Source organism: Heloderma suspectum, chromosome 10 (genome assembly GCF_057233095.1).
Source record: "Heloderma suspectum isolate Gila_16-S chromosome 10, 16-S_ref, whole genome shotgun sequence".
NCBI lineage: Eukaryota > Metazoa > Chordata > Lepidosauria > Squamata > Helodermatidae > Heloderma > Heloderma suspectum.
This window is the reverse complement of record NC_139467.1, coordinates 21,873,675-21,892,050: the sequence shown is the minus strand read 5'-3', so window position 1 is coordinate 21,892,050 and position 18,376 is coordinate 21,873,675. Positions and strand designations below refer to the sequence as shown.

General features: G+C 41.9%; 1 protein-coding gene across 2 annotated transcripts in view; it reads right to left on the bottom strand.

Moving 5' to 3' along the window:
• Positions 1-6,595: 6,595 nt before the first annotated feature.
• Positions 6,596-18,376, bottom strand: part of RLF (RLF zinc finger) — a 35,787-nt gene continuing 24,006 nt past the window's right edge. The window contains exon 9 of one of the 2 annotated variants that reach the window (XM_084815510.1): positions 6,596-18,185. In XM_084815510.1, the coding sequence (XP_084671636.1) occupies positions 13,437-18,185 (4,749 nt within the window). In that variant the 3' untranslated portion in view covers positions 6,596-13,436. The remainder of the gene's footprint in view (positions 18,186-18,376) is intronic. The other variant, XM_084815509.1, reaches the window with a different exon arrangement.

The window sequence follows — 18,376 nt, the reverse complement described above, 5'->3', positions numbered from 1 at the left end:
CTCAGCTTCTTCGGCCTCAATGGTTGGGGCATAGACTTGAATTACTGTGATGTTGAATGGTTTGCCTTGGATTCGTACTGAGATCATTCTGTTGTTTTTGAGATTGTACCCCAGTACTGCTTTTCCCACCCTTTTGTTGACTATGAGTACTACTCCATTTCTTCTAAGGGATTCTTGCCCACAGTAGTAGATATAATGGTCACCTGAATTAAATTCACCCATGCTTGTCCATTTGAGTTCGCTGATTCCCAAGATGTCGATGTTCAATCTTGCCATCTCATGTTTGACCACCTCCAGCTTACCTTGATTCATTGATCTGACATTCCAGGTTCCTAAACAATATTGTTCTTTACAGCATCGGATTTTCTTTTCACCACCAGACGCATCCACAGCTGAGTGTCCTTTCGGCTTTGGCCCAGCCGCTTCACTCTTTCTGGCCCTACTTGGAAATTCCCTCTGCTCTTCCCCAGTAGTATATTGGACACCTTCCGACCTGAGGGGCTCATCTTCCGGCATCATATCTTTTAGCCTTGTGATACGTTCCATGGGGTTTTCTTGGCCAGAATACTGGGGTGAGTTGCCATTTCCTTCTTCAGTGGACCACATTTTGTCAGAACACTCCACCATGACCTGTCTGTCTTGGGTGGCCCTGCACGGCATAACTAATGGCTTCACTAATTTACACAAGCCCCTTCGCCACAACAAGGCAGTGATCCATGAAGGGGCCTCTTCATCATAGGGGATTGGAATGCTAAAGTAGGAAGTCAAGAAATAACTGGGATAACAGGCAAGCATGGCCTTGGTGTACAAAATGAAGCAGGACAAAAGCTAATACAGTTTTTCCAAGAGAACATGCTGATCATAGCAAACACTGTTTTCCAGCAGCACAAGAGGCGACTCTACACATGGACATCACCAGATGGACAATATCGAAATCAGATTGATTATGTCCTTTGCAGCCAAAGATGGAGAAGCTCTATACAGTCAGTAAAAACCAGACCTGGAGCTGACTGTGGCTCAGATCATGAGTTTCTTGTTGCAAAATTTCGGCTTAACGACTGAACAAACGACTGAATGACTGAACAAACGCTTTTGTGGAACAGAGCCCACTTCATCAGATGCATGAAATGTTCTCCTCAGTTGGCAGGGACAGATAAAACAGAATATATGCACACACAAACTGCTAACACACGTGGTGCAGAGGGAGGAACTGCATTTGATGGACTTGTTCACAAAAGCATATGCCATAATACTGCAATCCTATGCATGTTTACTCCAAGTAAGTTCCAGTGCAGAGGTGGTTCTATATTGGGCGCAAGTGGGGCAGAGAGCCTCCACCTGTCCCCCACCCACTTGTGGCAGAGACAACCAGGTTCATGTGCAGCCACCGAGTGCCACACATGATCTTCCCGTACCCTCCTCTGGCAATCCAAATAGAATATTGAACATCTGCCCTGTCTTTTGCCCTACCAGCCCCAACAGGCACCAGGCACCATTGTTCCAGTGTACTGAAGAGCTTACCCTAGGTAACTGTATATACTAATACATATTGTATAGGACTGGAAAGTGACAGCGCAATCCTATACGCCTCTACCCAGAAGTCCCACAGAGTTCTGTGGGGCTTACTCCCAGATAAGTGGGTATGAAGTTGCAGCCTAAAGTTGTACTTACAAGGTGCCTCACAAGACTCCTTGTTTTACCTACAAAACAGACCAACACAGCTACCCCTCTGTTTTCACCTTCTGGGAATCTGTTGCTTGCTTTCTTCCTTCCCAACCTCGCCCACAGCCCATATACCCTTTTCTTTTTCAACACTAAGGGTGCAATCCTATGCATGGTTAGTAGACAGAAAAATATCCTACAGCTTCCGGTGTTCCCCAGCCAGCACTTTTTTTCTGTCTAAACATGCATAGGATTGGGTCCTAAAACAATTCAGCAAGAACCAATGAGGGAATAATACGCTCTCATCCACTGAGCAACACAACTGGGGGAGCAAAAGGGAGCCTCTGTCCTTGCTATTTCATTCATTCATTCATTCATTCATGTGAAACTATTATTTAATAAGCATAATTTGCAATCTACTGCTGTAATAATCGAACAAGTTGCCCACATCCACCGCATAAGCAGTAAATTCACAGCAGTTCATCAGCTGCAAGAGAACTGTCAAAACACTGCTCCCTGTTTTTATTTAGGAGCCTCGTTTGTGAAATGCACCGTAGCTGTAAAAGGCAAGTTTAATACAACGGTAGCATATAACTCTAACAAGGAACTCTTAACGTTCTGACACACATTACACATCCTTTCCTTACCCCCCCCTCGCACACACTGCGTCTCTTCTTGTGTCACATTATTGGTGGCAACCCTACTCGCAGTGCAGTACCATGCATATTTAACCAGATGTAAATCCCGGTATATTCAATGGGGCTTATGCCCAAGTGTTTATAGGACTGGAGCCAAAAATAGCATAAGCAGCAAAGAAAAAACAAGGCAGCCAAAGTAAACCCCAAGAAAGCAACAAGCCTATGTGATAACTTTTTTGGCATTCGCATTGTTTATTCTATGTTTGATAGGAACTACTCTGCCTAGCTGAAAGGTGGTATAAAAACATCATAAAGAGGTAGAAGACTGGTTACCAGGTTGGGTGAAAAGGGAGGGGCATCTGCAATGATAATCCATTTTAGATCGACCGTCTTCAGTACTTTCAGATCAGGTACTTACCTTATATTTCCCTACCTCACTTTTGTTTGGGGGGGGTGAGTGGAGAATTTGTTTGGAGATCCCACCTTACCCCTTGATGATCAACATTTTAGAAGGTAACAGCTTCCATTTGCACTTTTATTGCTGCTTGAAGAGCTCTGTTCAACCCAAACTTTTGGCACCTTGCTTAGAATCATAGAATAGTAGGGTTGGAAGGGGCCTAAAAGACCATCGAGTCTAACCCCCTGCTCAGTGCAAGAATCAAAGTCAAAGCATCCCTGACAGATGGCTGTCCAGCTTCATCTTGAATGCCTCCAGTGTGGAGAGCCCACCACCTCCCTAGGGAATTGGTTCCATTGTCATATTGCTGTAACGGTCAGGAAGTTTTCCCCGATGTTCAGCTGGAATCTGGCTTCCTGTAACTTGAGCCCATTATTCTATGTCCTGCATTCTGGGATGATCAAGAAAAGATCCTGGCCTTCCTCTCTGTGACAACCTTTCAAGTACTTGAAGAGCGCTATCATATCTCCCCTCAGTCTTCTCTCATCTGTAGCTTCTAAATTCTCTAATATGGATGGTTTGTTATTCTAGTCCAACCCCTTTTACCTTCAGCCCCAACTATTACTGGAATGTGCCCCGAATACTTCTCGAGAATGGGATTTGGCCATCAAGCTGGAAGAGGTTCAACATGCCTGTTCTAGCCTCTAGAATAATGGAGCATCTGCATCAGGAAATTCAGAGTTTCATGTTTCAAGAACATTGATGCAATCCAATTTTCTTATGTTCAGCCTATACTTGAAACCCTTCCCTGCATAATCATGACTTCGTTAGGAAAATACACCTTGTTACTATCATACTGCAGACAAAACCTCACTAGAACCTATTTTTAAAACAGCCCTTTGCCTACTGCTTATACTTATGGAAGTTCTTTTAACACAAGCATGAGTGAAAATTCAACCTACTTTCTATACAAATTAAACAATTTTAACAGTACACTCCAAAATTAAGATTAAGTTTCTACAAAGCACCAGAATAAAGTGGCAATGTTTTTCATACTGTGTACAACATCCAAATGCAGGTGAAACATTTTTGAATGCTCCCTAGGGGTGGGAGAAGCTCCCTATCGATAAAAATAAAAGGGAAGAGATGGGCTTAGCCTATCTACACAATAGTTTTTATGTGAAAAGATAGGAATATAAAACCACCTAGAGCTTTCAGTGTACATAAAAAACATATGGCTGGAACAAATGTCTTTTTGGCTGCAATACTATGCACTTACCTAGGAGTCAAGTCCATGAACACAGTAGCACTAACTTCTGAGTAAATATGGATAGGATTGCTCTAATCGGTTGGTATACAGTCAGTAAAAACAAGACCTGGAGCTGACTGTGGCTCAGATCATGAGCTTCTTGTTGCAAAATTTCGGCTTAAATTGAAGAACATAGGGAAAGCCACTAAACCATTCAGGTATGACCCCAATCATATTCCTTATGAATATACAGTGGAGGTGACAAATAGATTTAAGGGATTAGACCTGATAGACAGAGTGCCTGAGGAACTATGGACGGAGGTCCGTAACATTGTTCAGGAGGCAGCAACTCAATCCATCCCAAAGAAAAGGAAATGCAAGAAAGCTAAGTGGCTGTCTGATGAGGCTTTACAAGTAGCTGAAGAAAGAAGGGAAGCGAAAAACAAGGGAGAAAGGGGAAGATATATCCAACTGAATGTAGAGTTCCAGAGAATAGCAAGGAGAGACAAGGCCTTCTTAAATGAACAATGCAAAGAAATCGAGGAAAACAACAGAATGGGAAAGACTAGAGATCTTTTCAAGAAAATCGGAGATATCAAGGGAATGTTTTGTGCAAAGACGGGCATGATAAAGGACAAAGAAGGCAGGGACGTACCAGAAGCAGATGAGATTAAGAAGAGGTGGAAAGAATACACAGAAGAACTATACAGAAAAGATCTTAATGTCCCTGATAGCCATCATAGTGCGCTCACTGAACTTGAGCCGGACATCCTAGGTCAAGTGGGCCTTAGGAAGCATTACTAACAACAAAGCTAGCGGAGATGACAGTATTCCAACTGAGCTATTTAAAATCCTAAAAGATGATGCTGTTAAAGTGCTGCACCCAATATGCCAACAAATTTGGAACACTCAACAGTGGCCACAAGACTGGAATAGGTCAGTTTACATTCCAATTCCAAAGAAGGGCAACGCCAAAGAGTGTTCAAACTACCGTACAATTGCGCTCATTTCACATGCCAGCAAGGTGATGCTCAAAATCCTACAAGCTAGGCTTCAGCAGTATGTGAACCGAGAACTACCAGAAGTACAAGCTGGGTTTCGAAGAGGCAGAGGAACTAGAGATCAAATCGCCAACATTCACTGGATCATGGAGAAAGCAAGAGAATTCCAGAAAAACGTCTATTTCTGCTTCATTGACTACGCTAAAGCCTTTGATTGTGTGGATCACAACAAACTGTGGCAAATTCTTAAAGAGATGGGAGTACCAGACCACCTTACCTGTCTCCTGAGAAACCTGTACGAGGGTCAAGAAGCAACAGTAAGAACCGGACATGGAACAACCGAATGGTTCAAAATTGGGATAGGAGTACGACAAGGTTGTATACTGTCGCCCTGCTTATTTAACTTATATGCAGAGTACATCATGAGAAACGCCAGGCTGGATGAATGACAGGTCGGAATTAAGATTGCCAGGAGAATTATCAACAACCTCCGATATGCAGACGATACCACCCTAATGGCAGAAAGCGAAGAGGATCTAAAGAGCCTCTTGTTGAGGGAGAAAGTGGAGAGTGCAAACGCTGGTTTGAAACTCAACATTAAAAAAGCTAAGATCATGGCATCTGGCCCCATCACTTCTTGGCATATAGAAGGGGAAGAAATGGAAGCTGTGACAGATTTTATTTTCTTGGGCTGCAAGATCACCGCAGATGGTGACTGCAGCCATGAAATTAAAAGACGCTTGCTCCTTGGGAGGAAAGCTATGGCAAACCTAGACAGCATAGTAAGAAGCAGAGACATCACCTCGCTGACAAAGGTCCGTCTAATCAAAGCTATGGTTTTCCCAGTAGTAACGTATGGCTGTGAGAGCTGGACTATAAGGAAGGCTGAGCGCCGAAGAATTGATGCTTTCGAACTGTGGTGCTGGAGAAGACTCTTACGAGTCCCCTGGACTGCAAGGAGGTCAAATCAGTCCATCCTAAAGGAAATCAACCCTGAATGCTCATTGGAAGGACAGATACTGAAGCTGAAGCTCAAATCTTTTGGCCACCTAATGCAAAGAGAAAACTCTCTGGAAAAGACCCTGATGCTGGGAAAGACTGAAGGCAAAAGGAGAAGGGGACGGCAGAGGATGAGATGGCTAGATAGCATCACCGATGCAATGAATATGAACCTGAGCACACTCCGGGAGAGTGCGCAGGACAGGAAGGCCTGGCGTGCTATGGTCCATGGGGTCACGAAGAGTCGGACACGACTGAACAACAACAACAACAATGTATGGCTGTGAGAGGTGGACTATAAGGAAGGCTGAGCGCCGAAGAATTGATGCTTTCGAACTGTGGTGCTGGAGAAGACTCTTACGAGTCCCCTGGACTGCAAGGAGGTCAAATCAGTCCATCCTAAAGGAAATCAACCCTGAGTGCTCATTGGAAGGACAGATACTGAAGCTGAAGCTCAAATCTTTTGGCCACCTAATGCGAAGAGAAAACTCTCTGGAAAAGACCCTGATGCTGGGAAAGACTGAAGGCAAAAGGAGAAGGGGATGGCAGAGGATGAGATGGCTAGATAGCATCACCAATGCAATGAATATGGACTTCAGCACGCTCCGGGAGAGAGTGCAGGAAAGGAAGGCCTGGCGTGCTATGGTCCATGGGGTCATGAAGAGTCGGACACAACTGAACCACTGAACAACAACAATCGGTTGGTAGTGTGGCTGAATCCATACATTATATGAAAGTTTTCAACCTGCCCCAGTTCCAGATAAATGATTTTCCTCTTTAAGGAATAATGAAAAACCCCAAATACTTGGAGAAAAATCTGGGTATGTGAATTACAGAATCTGAGATGGAACACTTTAGAGGAATCCAGTTTGGGCAAGGGCTATAAATTATTCAGCAAGCCAGTTAACATTCAGATCCTAAATGGCTCAGGTTTCAATCTCGTACCTTCTGAAGTAGGCAAAGGGAGGGGGGGTGTTATGGCGAAAGGGTATTTCATTGGAGAAGCCCACTTCTAAAATAGGGCCAAAGCTGGCATTGCGTATATGTTAGGACACATTACTACACAAATAAAGTATATGGCTGAAACCAATACTAATCAGAAACAGAAAGCGTGTGGGGAAAGACTTTGAAGACATGCGATTTGGGGACCCGCACTTGCATTCAGATGCACAAAAAGCAAAGGTAGCCGTGTTGGCCATGAGAAAAATTCCAAAATCCATATTAGGGTTATACTTTTATCAGGCCAAGTCAAGGTCACAAAAAATGTGCACGTTTTTGAGATCTACAGATCTCTTAATCAGGCAAGATGTTACAAGAAGCTGAGGGCAGGGGACTCTACTAGGCGACGTGACTTTCAGGTTGCACTGGAGACTGCCCCTAGGATTGTTGGGACAAAGAAACGAACTGCTTTACCCTAGCATATGTTCTGCTTTGTTTTAAATGAAGTGGCTCTTATTTATCAGAATTTCCATGCAAAACACAAGTTTCACTAGTGTACCTTATGATATAAATCAAAGGTAGTTTGGATGTTCTGCAGCCTGAATGCCCACACATTATTTTAACAAATACACATGTACAAACATTTGTTGTAATAACTGAAAAATAGACCCAAAGTCAGGCCAAACGGAAGGCAGCATTTTGAATGAAACAAAACCATCTTAAGCCCTGGAAAGCCCACTGGTGCAACAAAGTTTTCGTTTGGGGTTTGGTATGCCACGGTGGTTTAGTGGTTAAGACGCTGAACTGCAGACCGGAAGGTCGGCAGGACAGCAGTTCGAGACCCGAGTGCCACGTGACGGAGTGAGCTCCCGTCTTCAGTCCCAGCTCCTGCCAACCTAGCAGTTCGAAAGCAAGAAATTGCAAGTAGATAAATAGGTACCGCTTCAGCGGGAAAGGTAACAGCGTTCTGTGCACCTCGGTGTTCAGTCATGCCGGCCACATGACCACGGAAGGGTCTTCGGACAGCACTGGCTCTTCGGCTTAGAAATGGAGATGAGCACCACACCCTAGAGTCGGACACGACTGGTTGGGGACACCTTTACCACCTTACGCATTCTGTAGGGCTAGGGATGTATGGATTGTGTAAAATCTGCTCCATCTGCTTCGTGGATTGTCAGGCGCCTTTTGTTCTATCGTCCACTCCCAGACAGATGCGATTTTTTTTGTCATGCAGAAAAACATGCAGATAATTACATAAGAGTTCTTTGTAAGAATTTTCATCATTTATCTTAGCATGTAACATTTAGCATATTGCCTCCTGTTCCACTCAACTTTTCCTCACTAGAAACTTGTGTATTTTCCTATGAATAAATATGCATACATTTTGGGAAAGTAAAAACAAAATCCCAAAGTCCACAGACTCCAGGCAGCCTGAGGGGGATCACCCAACAGCGGATTCTGCAGGTCGAATTCTTAGAAACCTGAGCTCATTTTAGTCTGAGCTCATTTAGTTTCGAATTTCTCCAGCATCCCTATGTAGGGCCAGCTATTTTCTGCATTTTTGAACTTATTTTGGTTAAAATCATAGGGTTGGAAGGAGCCTACAAGACCATAGAGTCCAACCTCCTACTCCTACTCAATGTAGGAAGCCTGATTCCTAGGCAGTCTCCCATCCAAGTACTAACCAGGGCTGACCCTGCTTAGCTTCTGAGATCAGGCACATCCAGCCCTTTGCTCGCATGCTAAACTTTTTCTGATGCTTCTCTCTGATACAGCCTCTTTCATCATCAGTGCACATTCTCACACTATATTTTGTACTCTAATAAACAGTGAGACACAAAATATGCATGAACTATACGAGCTAGAGAGAACATATTTACAAATAACCACACACACCCCTTTAAGATAGAGGGGGCACTCTCCTTCCCTGATCACCATTTCCATGTATTTTAAAAGGTGAAAGTCATTTTTAAGACCAGCCAATGAAGCTCTGGTACAGGTGACACAGGTACTATCAAGTACAGACACTAGGGCAATCCTTGGTAAACAGGATTTTGGAGAGAGGGATCATGGCTCTATGGTAGAGCACACATTTTGCATGCAGAAGCTCCCAGGTCCAAGCCCTGGCATCTTCAGTTAAAAAGTTCAGATAGCAGCTGATGTGAGAGCGGCTGCCAGTCAGAGCAGACAGTACTAGGAAAATGGGGAAATAGTCTTAAGCAATTCAAGATGGCTTCCTGTGTGTTCAGCAAGTTAACAAATAACTGGTATGCTGATGCTCCCATTTGATAGTCCTGCTGTTGCTGTTATTTGATTAGACTGTTGGCCTATTCCAATTTAGATATATTTTGAGCCATGAATTGCTTTGTCAACTGTTTCACTGGCAAGCATGAGGGATTTTATATTATATATAAAATATAGAAAGAAAACGTGCACACAGCACAAGAAAGCCTAAATTTGTTCCAAGACTCAATCCAAGCATATGTTCTCAAGGCCAGGGCTCAGCCCTCCAATTTATGAAGAGTAGACGAAAGTGAGCCTGAGCAGGTACAGAGTGCATTTATCTCTCACGTGTGTAATATAGAGTCCTCACCCTGACAGATTAGAGAAACAGCTTTGAATACAAAGAGTGGAGTCTCCTGACAGACTTGAGACCCAGCATCTTTTGTCCTTTTCTTTTTGAAGTTCAGCATAGATAAGAAGCCACCTTTATAATAGCATAAGAATAAGTTTAAGAATATTCTAACCTGACCTATACTGGTTATAGAAATTACATACATCTCTGATACGAAGGCAGGTTCTTGATGGCATCTGACAGCAATAAATCCATCTTGCATTCCACATTTTTTACATCCATCATATATCACTTTATTCAATTTTTAAAGAATTCCTGGGTGAACTGTAGCTGGTGCTGTTAGTCCTTCAACTTAATCTAGCCTATTTGTTCTAAAGTGTCACATGATAACAGCAGCATGACTAACCTTTTAGTGTTACTTCCTAAAAGCGGTACTTCTAGAGTCGGTGCACAAGATAAAAGGAACTGAAAGAATGCCAACATGCCTAAACAGTAGTATAAAATTTATTACAATGGGTATAATTTTAGGTAGTGGAAATTCAATCCATATGAATACGGAAGACAGTGCATGGACTAACTGAAGACACTGCATGGATTTTGTCAAGTTATGACAGACAGGAACAGAAGATAAGGCAAGGATTTTTTCAAGGCAGCTAAAGACAACCCCTTAAGAATTTTTTTTAAAATGTATTAGACATTGGACACAAAGAATGAGATCAACGTTTAAGAGGACCACTGGAGGATACTAGATCCTCCAGTGTTTATGCCAAATGATAGAATATTAAGAGCACAATCCTATGCATGTTTAGACAGAAAAAAAATCCCTGGGGAATGCTGGGAATTGCAGGGCTTTTTCTGTTTAAACATGCATAGGATTGCACCCTAAGACAGGAAAATGAATGACACATTCACACAAGAGTTTTAAAGGAATAAAATGGCATTGATAGATTATAGCATGTAATAGTTTCTATTAGCTATCTGTGATCAGAAACGTTGAAATGTAACATGGCTATTACTTGGTATGCTCTCTCAAAGTCCCTGAGATCTTTAAGGCTACTTTCCTTCAGTACAATTCCCAACATTAAATGCTGGCCATTTAAGACGTGCTCTGGAGGGGCAATAAGAGCTCAAAGAGCTGGTGGCTTACAGGAAGAATTCTGTAAGTCAGACTGGCTGTGAAGCCTGGCTCTTACTGAAGCCCCTGAATTATTCTCTCTGAATCACATATGGCACGCCTTATTTGCTCCTGCTAGAATTCAGATGTCTTGCAGATTGAAGCGTTAAGGATCTCTTCCAACCTTATAAAATAGTGCATTCACTGATAATCTCACAAACCTATATTTAATACTGTACGTCTAGTTTTCTGCCCTTTGACCTAAGGTTTAACACAAGAGACTGTTCCTGGAAACAGAAAGGCCAAATACTGCCAATATTGGGAAAAACAATGTCAAGTTTAAAACAGAAAATGGCCCAAATGTACATAATTATGTTACACTGCTAAAGCTAGCAAGTCCCAATAGCTAGATTGGAAAATTCCTAGAAGCTCCTTGTAAGCTGCTCTGAACATGTATGTTTAACAAAATAACTACACAGACCGGACTGATTAAACAGACAGATATGGAAATGGTGAGATTTTGAAGGAATCTATAAATTGCAGCAGTAGGTCACTGTGTTCCTTCTGAATCCCTATGATTCCCTGAAACAGAGAAGAGTCAACATGGTCTATAAAGACAAATCACAAATAATGCTGCTAAGACAGTGAACATGGATCTTGAGAAAGACTTTGTTAAGTCTGCCTTTCTCACTTAATATGCCAAAGTGATCATGAAAGAACTGGAAGAACCCCTTCCTTAATTAACAACTGGTATGAAAGACAAAATCTGAAAAAAGGTATGACTGGCCAGTTTTAATACCGCACACCAACGGGGGTTCGTGCTCTTTAAACTCCTTCGTTACACTCAAATATATTACTGAAATGGAAACAAGCAAGGGACAGCTATCTCCATAATGCCCTAATTGTGAACTTGCTGCTCCAATTGTAAACTTGCCAGGGAAATCTGGCTGGACATTATTTGAGACAGTCGAAAGATGAATCTTTGGTCTGATCTTACAAAACAATTCTTATCTTTTTAACACATTTGCTAGTTAGCACTAAGAATGTATTGTACAGCAGCCAATTTGTATCAGTGAGAAAATTTCCAACTGATATCCCCAATGTCTGACATATCCATTAGCATACAACCTGGATGGATGACACATTGAGCAGTGTACTAACAATTATGACCTCAGCAAATTAAGGGCAGAAAAGAAGTTAGAGACAATTGGGAAAGGGATAATATAGGGTGTTAAGTACCAACGCCCCTTTATATAATGAACTGTGCTATTGTCACATTTCAAAGATGGAAGAAGTAGCACTCTAAGGAAAGTGAGTGTAAGAGGGCTGGATGCTTCAATTCTTCTAGGGGGAATATATTAGAACTGAACTACAGGTATGTAAGCAAGGTTTTTAAAAACAAAGCCCATTTTATCCTTACAACCAACAGCACTAGTTAACGGTAGACAACACACAGAGGTTTTGCATGGAATGCAACTGCTCTTTGAAAACCCAGTGATGGTCAACAGTATTCGATAAGAACATCAAAAAAAATGTACAGTAGATCGTCAATGTAACTAATAGCACTTACATTGCCAGGGCATATGAATTCAATGCAAATGATTTTTTAAAGCCTTATACCGATCTATTGCTTTTGTTGTGTTAGCTGTTTGACATTTTTGGAAGAAGAACAGGATATAGGCTCAAATAAAAATCCTTCCAGACAATGGAAATGAAGAAAATCAAATGCATGTCATACTCTTGTTCTTTTAAAATCCCAAACTTTCAGCTGACAAAACCAGGAAAATGGCTGATTAGCAGTGCTAGCCTATTTATCAGAGTACCCAGGGAAAAAATCTAAATGAATGTTTATTATAATGTTCTTTCCGCCTATATTTGATCTCTTTTCCCATATGGGTAGCTTTGGCCACCTAATGCGAAGAGAAAACTCTCTGGAAAAGACCCTGATGCTGGGAAAGACTGAAGGCCAAAGGAGAAGGGGACAGCAGAGGTTGAGATGGCTAGATAGCATCACTGATGCAATGAATATGGACTTGAGCACACTCCGGGAGAGAGCGCAGGACAGGAAGGCCTGGAGTGCTATGGTCCATGGGGTCACGAAGAGTCGGACACGACTGAACAACAACAAGGACCCTACATTGGACACATTTCTTACATTTCTCAGACAGCATCAGAATACAGAATTTCACATCTTTAGCCAGCTGCTCATATCCTTCTTGACATACCGTATACAAATGCTACATTAATCTTGCTAGAGCTCCCCCATTTTCTCTTTAACAGATTGCACTATCCTGGCAGTTTTTCCCCAGCCAGCCATCTATACATAAACACATGTTCACATTCAGGTAACGTGCCAGAATTCAAAATTATTACACGCAACCCTCAATTCAAATTTATCTTAAGCTATGGACATCTGGCTATACAGTCAACCAAACTGGGTGAAAAAATTCATTTTATTGAAACTCATAACTCAAAAAATATAAGATGCTGTAGTGTACAATATGTTACACAAAGCACCCTGGAGGTGCACATTCAAGTCAAGTAAGATCTCCATCCTCCCCCCTCCCCACCACCCCAACCTTGGTACCCTAAGTACTTGTTCCATATACAATCATGCACATTTACTCTGCAAGAAGAAGCCCCCCCTCAATATTCTGTTAATTAGCACCAAAATATCAGTTCTCTCTCTCTTAATTTAACAGGGGAGCTATATTAGCCAATACTGTAGACAGATGTCATACATTCATGGAACTGAACAGCCTAATCTAACCTCAACAACATGTGCACTGAACCAAATTAGCAAATTTTCCCCATGTAGCAGTAGTGGAGGCAGTCTTTTCTCTCTTAAATAAACACAACAATTTATGAACTTCCCACACAAAGGTGATCTGGTTTTTTTGTTGGAAAAAAGTCTATGAGGGATGTGGAAAATTTAGATCTTTCAAGAACAACTACTGGTCGTAAATAATGAAGTTGTTTTAAGGCATGGTCCCCACAGTTTGTTAATGCCTTGTCCAATATGAGCCTCAGGTTCTCAAGAGAAGGGATAGAAGGAGAGTCCGTTGATAAGAGAGGCTGTATACCTCTCAGCTGCCCATGAGCTTTGGAGCTACTGTTCTTCTTGGGCATGGTTGCCACTGTGACATTTTCATATGTGACCCTGCTCTGCAACACATCCCTTTTAGAGTCTTTATCTTTTTTTACCACACCATCTATTTCATATTGTTCAGCTGGCTCCCACTCATCCTCAATATCATCATCATCTTCATCATCCCTTCGTTCCTCACTTTCTTGAAGGAACTTCAAAAATGAAGACTCAAATCCCATTGGCTTGAAGGACTTTATATCAAAGGGCTTGGGCACCGACTGCTTCTGCATTTTGTCTTTTGTAGCAGAAAGGGGAAGTTTTCTAATGCTCTGCTGTGACATGTGTTGCCAGTCACTAGCATCTTTCTCCCTTGGTAACTGCACATCTGATCTTGTGCAGTAAGAGGTATTTTCTTTTCCATCACTGCTGGGCAAATCTTCTGCTTTAAACTGTTCAGGTGACTCCACTAGACTACATTCTTTAAAACATCTGGTTTTGGGATTATGGATATGTTTTAAAGTGCCTGTATACAAGAAGACACCAGTCTCATGGGCCTTGTCACCGTCAGAACATCTGCCATTTTTACTGCCTTTATCATCATGATCACAATCTGAGATCAAAACAAGATGTTCTCCCCTATCATGTTGATATGCAGAGTGTGCTGCTCCCTCCTGTTTAAAGTCACCATTTGCCTCTTTATTTGAATCCTGACTTGCTTCTAAACAGAGGTCATTTATCACAGTACCACATTCGACACAAAGTACAAGCTCCTCATACTGCTGTTCAATATAAGCACCGGCCATCTGATGGGTGCGCTTATAATGTCTCACAATACTGCTTTCCAGTTTTACTACAGAGGGACACCCCTGAATCATGCAAGGATACTGTGTCTGGTTGCAGTTGTCTCTGCACATCTGCAGGGCTTCCTCCTTTGTTCTGAAGTTATACAATTGCTTTCCTTTATTTTTGTTATTATTCTTTTCAACTTTTTCATTGATCTGTCTCTTTTTCTCACTCCCATCATGCCTGAGACACTGACCTTTGAAGCAGCTTTGCTCCTCTTCATCTTTAAGGTGGTTCCCTTTCTCTTTGGCACCTTCTGGGATGCCATCGTAATCACTGTGTCGAAAATATACATGCTGAGAATAGAGACTGTAAGTTGTGAAAACTGTGTTACAGCCATTAAGATCACAATGGATTTCAATCTCTTTGTTTATTTCTTCTTCTTCAGCATGTTCTTCCATCAGGTGATGCTTTAATTTGTGGAAGGAATAAAATGCAGCAGGGCAATGAGGATGATGGCAAGGAAATCTCACTGACTCAGTTTCAGAGAGCACTTTTGAATCCTCTACATGGTCGAGGGTATGAAAGTCACTGCAATGCTTAGCAAGAGATTTAGAGCATAAGAAACGCTTGCTGCATGCCTTATGTTTACAAACAAATATTTTTTTACATTTGGCAAGTTCTCTCTTTGTTCTTGCTTTGTCTTTTTCTAGGCAGAGCTGCTCTTTGTTATACTGATGTACAGTTCTGTAGTGACGAATCAAACCTTTCTGATTAGTAAATGCAGAATTGCAGTTTTTATGAATACAATGGAACGGCTTGTGGTATTTATGTAAAATGTAACATAAATTTCCTTTGGCAACTGTTCTTTTACTTCCCCTCCCCTCTCTCGCTTCCAATCCTTTCCGGTGACTTTCTAAGGCAGAGAGTTTAGCCTGTTTCCCAGTTACACAGCTTTCTGCTTCTTCACTAGATTCCAAATCTGTTTCAGAACTAAGCTCTTCCTTCTTGGGATGACACTGTGGTTTTCCAGTGAGCTTAGCTTGGTCATCAAGTTCTTCCTCTGTATTGGCATAGAAAGAAGACATTGAAGCCACACTGCTGTTCAACATATCCTCAGCACACTCCCCCATATCCTCAAAACTGTCATTCGCAAATAGTTTCTGAGAGGCTGTCACATTGCCAAGCTTATGCTTGTTTCTATAATGGACTCTAAGATGTGTTTTTCTTGTAAATGATCTTTGGCAAATATGACATTTAAAAGGTGAATACCGATGTTGAAACATATTCAACTGAAGCACCATCTCCTTTGAATAATTGTGTTTTCTAACGTAATGCGTCAACAGCGCTTCTCTGGTCACAAATTCACATGTACAACCTTGACGCTCACAGAAAAATGGCTTGGCTGCCAACTGGGTAAGGTATTGAGTCGGTAGTTTGCCTCGCTTCTCTTCAAGGAAATGGTCTGAGGTAGATTCATCTTCTGAGTTGGAGTACTTTGATGAATACGACTGCAGCAGCCTGGAGGAATTTCCAATATGACTGCTAGAATTCTTTAAACTTAAATGCTTCAAGCCCAACAAAAGTTCCAGCATTGAATCTTCTGTACTTGACACTTTAGAATGTTCAAAAAAAGACGTTTCTGGGGAAGAAGGACAGGGTTCTTCCTTTAAATAGCTTTTGCTCTTACAGCTTGTATTACAATCTATAATACCTGGAGAGTCTGCATTTGTATCTGAAATATGTTGGAGCTCTGAACTAATCTCTCCAGCAGTGCTGTTATGAAGATTTTCATTGCACTGACTAATATCTTTCGCTTTCAGGGCCAGCTTCCTTCTAGGTTTGAAATGGTATGGATGAGCCCTTCGAAGATGTTTTTGCATACCCTTTGAATTTTTGTATGTTGATCCACAGCCTTCAAAGCCACAGGTAAACCTTTTCCCATCAAAGTAGACAGCCACATTTGAATACCGTTCTTTTAAATTGGATGGAAGGAAGACTTTTTCATGGGGTAACAGAACACCAGAAATTGCCTGGCCACGATCTACTGTTTCAGTCAGTAAAGTCATCTGCTTCTCATTGGCTAGGGGTCCAATATTGCTTCCAAAACTGCCATTACTTTTGCCATCCACCTCTCCATCAGATAAAGGCTCTTGTTTAACTTCCAGAACTCCCTCTGAATTTGTGGATCCAGAAGGCAAACTAAGACTCTCATGCAGATGGGAAGGGTCTTTTTGTTCAAACACCTCAGAATCAGAAAGGCAAGCAAGACTATTGCCGGAAACAGTCTCCTCATGCTTAATCGGCATCTCCTTCATTTCACCATTTGAAATATGCATTGAAAGGTGATTTGTAAACTCAGTTTTTGAATAGTAGAACTTTTTACAGCCATGGAAATTACATGTGTAAGATGCATCCCTAAAATGCTGGGCTTCATGGTGGTAGAGTTGCGCCAAGTCACTGAAAACAATGTTACAGCCGCTGAGCTCACATTTATAACGCAGATCATCATGTTGTTGCTTGTGATGCAGCAACTCGTTCACTGAGCCAAACCGAGCATAGCAACCCACAGACACACACATGTAAGGCTGAGGGCCATTGTGCACTTGCTCATGCTCCTGTAGATGGACTGCCGACATGAAATGCCGCCTGCAATACGAACACTTCTCACGCTTGTTTTTCATGTCCAAGTAGTGCATTGCGTTTTCATCATTGTTTTGGTGTTCAGCTTTCAAATGGACACTTAAGTACTTGAATTGCTTAAACACTCTGGTACAATCCGTACCTGGGCATGGGTACAAGTCTCTGTCTTGCAGGTGGCAGTTTTCGAGTTTGCTAAATGTGACATAGTCCTGCGTGTCAATCCTGGGTTTTTCGCATGGCATTATTTTCGGCGGCTGATTTTCTTCAAGCGCTGCAGAAGCAATCCTGGCTAGACTGCTCTTTGCCCGTCTCTCTTTCTTGATCAGCATCTTCGTCTTAGCACGGTATTTTCTACTAGGAGGCATTTTCACATGCTCCATTACATGCGTCACAAAGACATCCTTTCTCTTGAACTTTTTTATGCACACTGGACATGTAAAAATGCCATCTTCCATGTGCATCTTAGAATGGTGAAGTATTCTGGCCTCTATACACTCCCTTTTGCAAATCACACAAAAGAATTTGTATTGGAGCCATCTCTGGTACCTTTCTGAGGAGCCAATTGGCTTTTTGACTCTCACTCTCTCTTTAGGCCGATTTATTATATCGTGACCTTCAAAATTATTCTCTTCCCTGCTTTCTTCACAGTCACTTAAGAGACTATCTAACAGTTCAGTTTCATTGAATGACATCTCATTGCAACTCAGGTCATCCTCCGACTCGGAAACCTCTTTCCCTAACAATTTGAGACAATGCCGCTTCAAAGTTTTCCAGTCCCAAAATTCTGGATCAAATGGCCAATAAGCTTTCAAAGCCAACAGGAGCTCACAACGGAGTGAGTTTGGAACTGGTGCATTTTCTTCATCAAATTTCTGATCTGGTTGCAGGTAGAGCTCTTCTAGCAGATTATATCCCTCCTCACTTGGCTCAAGTAAGTATTCAGTGAGCTGGCATGCTCTTCTAACTTCAAGGTCTTCCGGAAGTAGGCATGCAATTGTTTTGCATACAGAAGTCTTCATGTCGTCATTTTCATTTGATCTGAGCTGCAGGGCTCTCACACATAACAAAATGGACACAGCAAGCCCTACTTCTTCTGCCTAATATATAAAAAAAAAAGGGGGGGGGAGAACATCAATTAGTTTAATTGTTTTTTCTAGACAACATTTCTTAAAAGACAATAGGAAAAACAAATGAGGAAGCTTATCCAGATAATCTGTCCAGTAAAGATGAATGGCTCTTTCTGAAGATTTCTGGATATTTCAAGCCGGACATGATTATAATGCAGCCT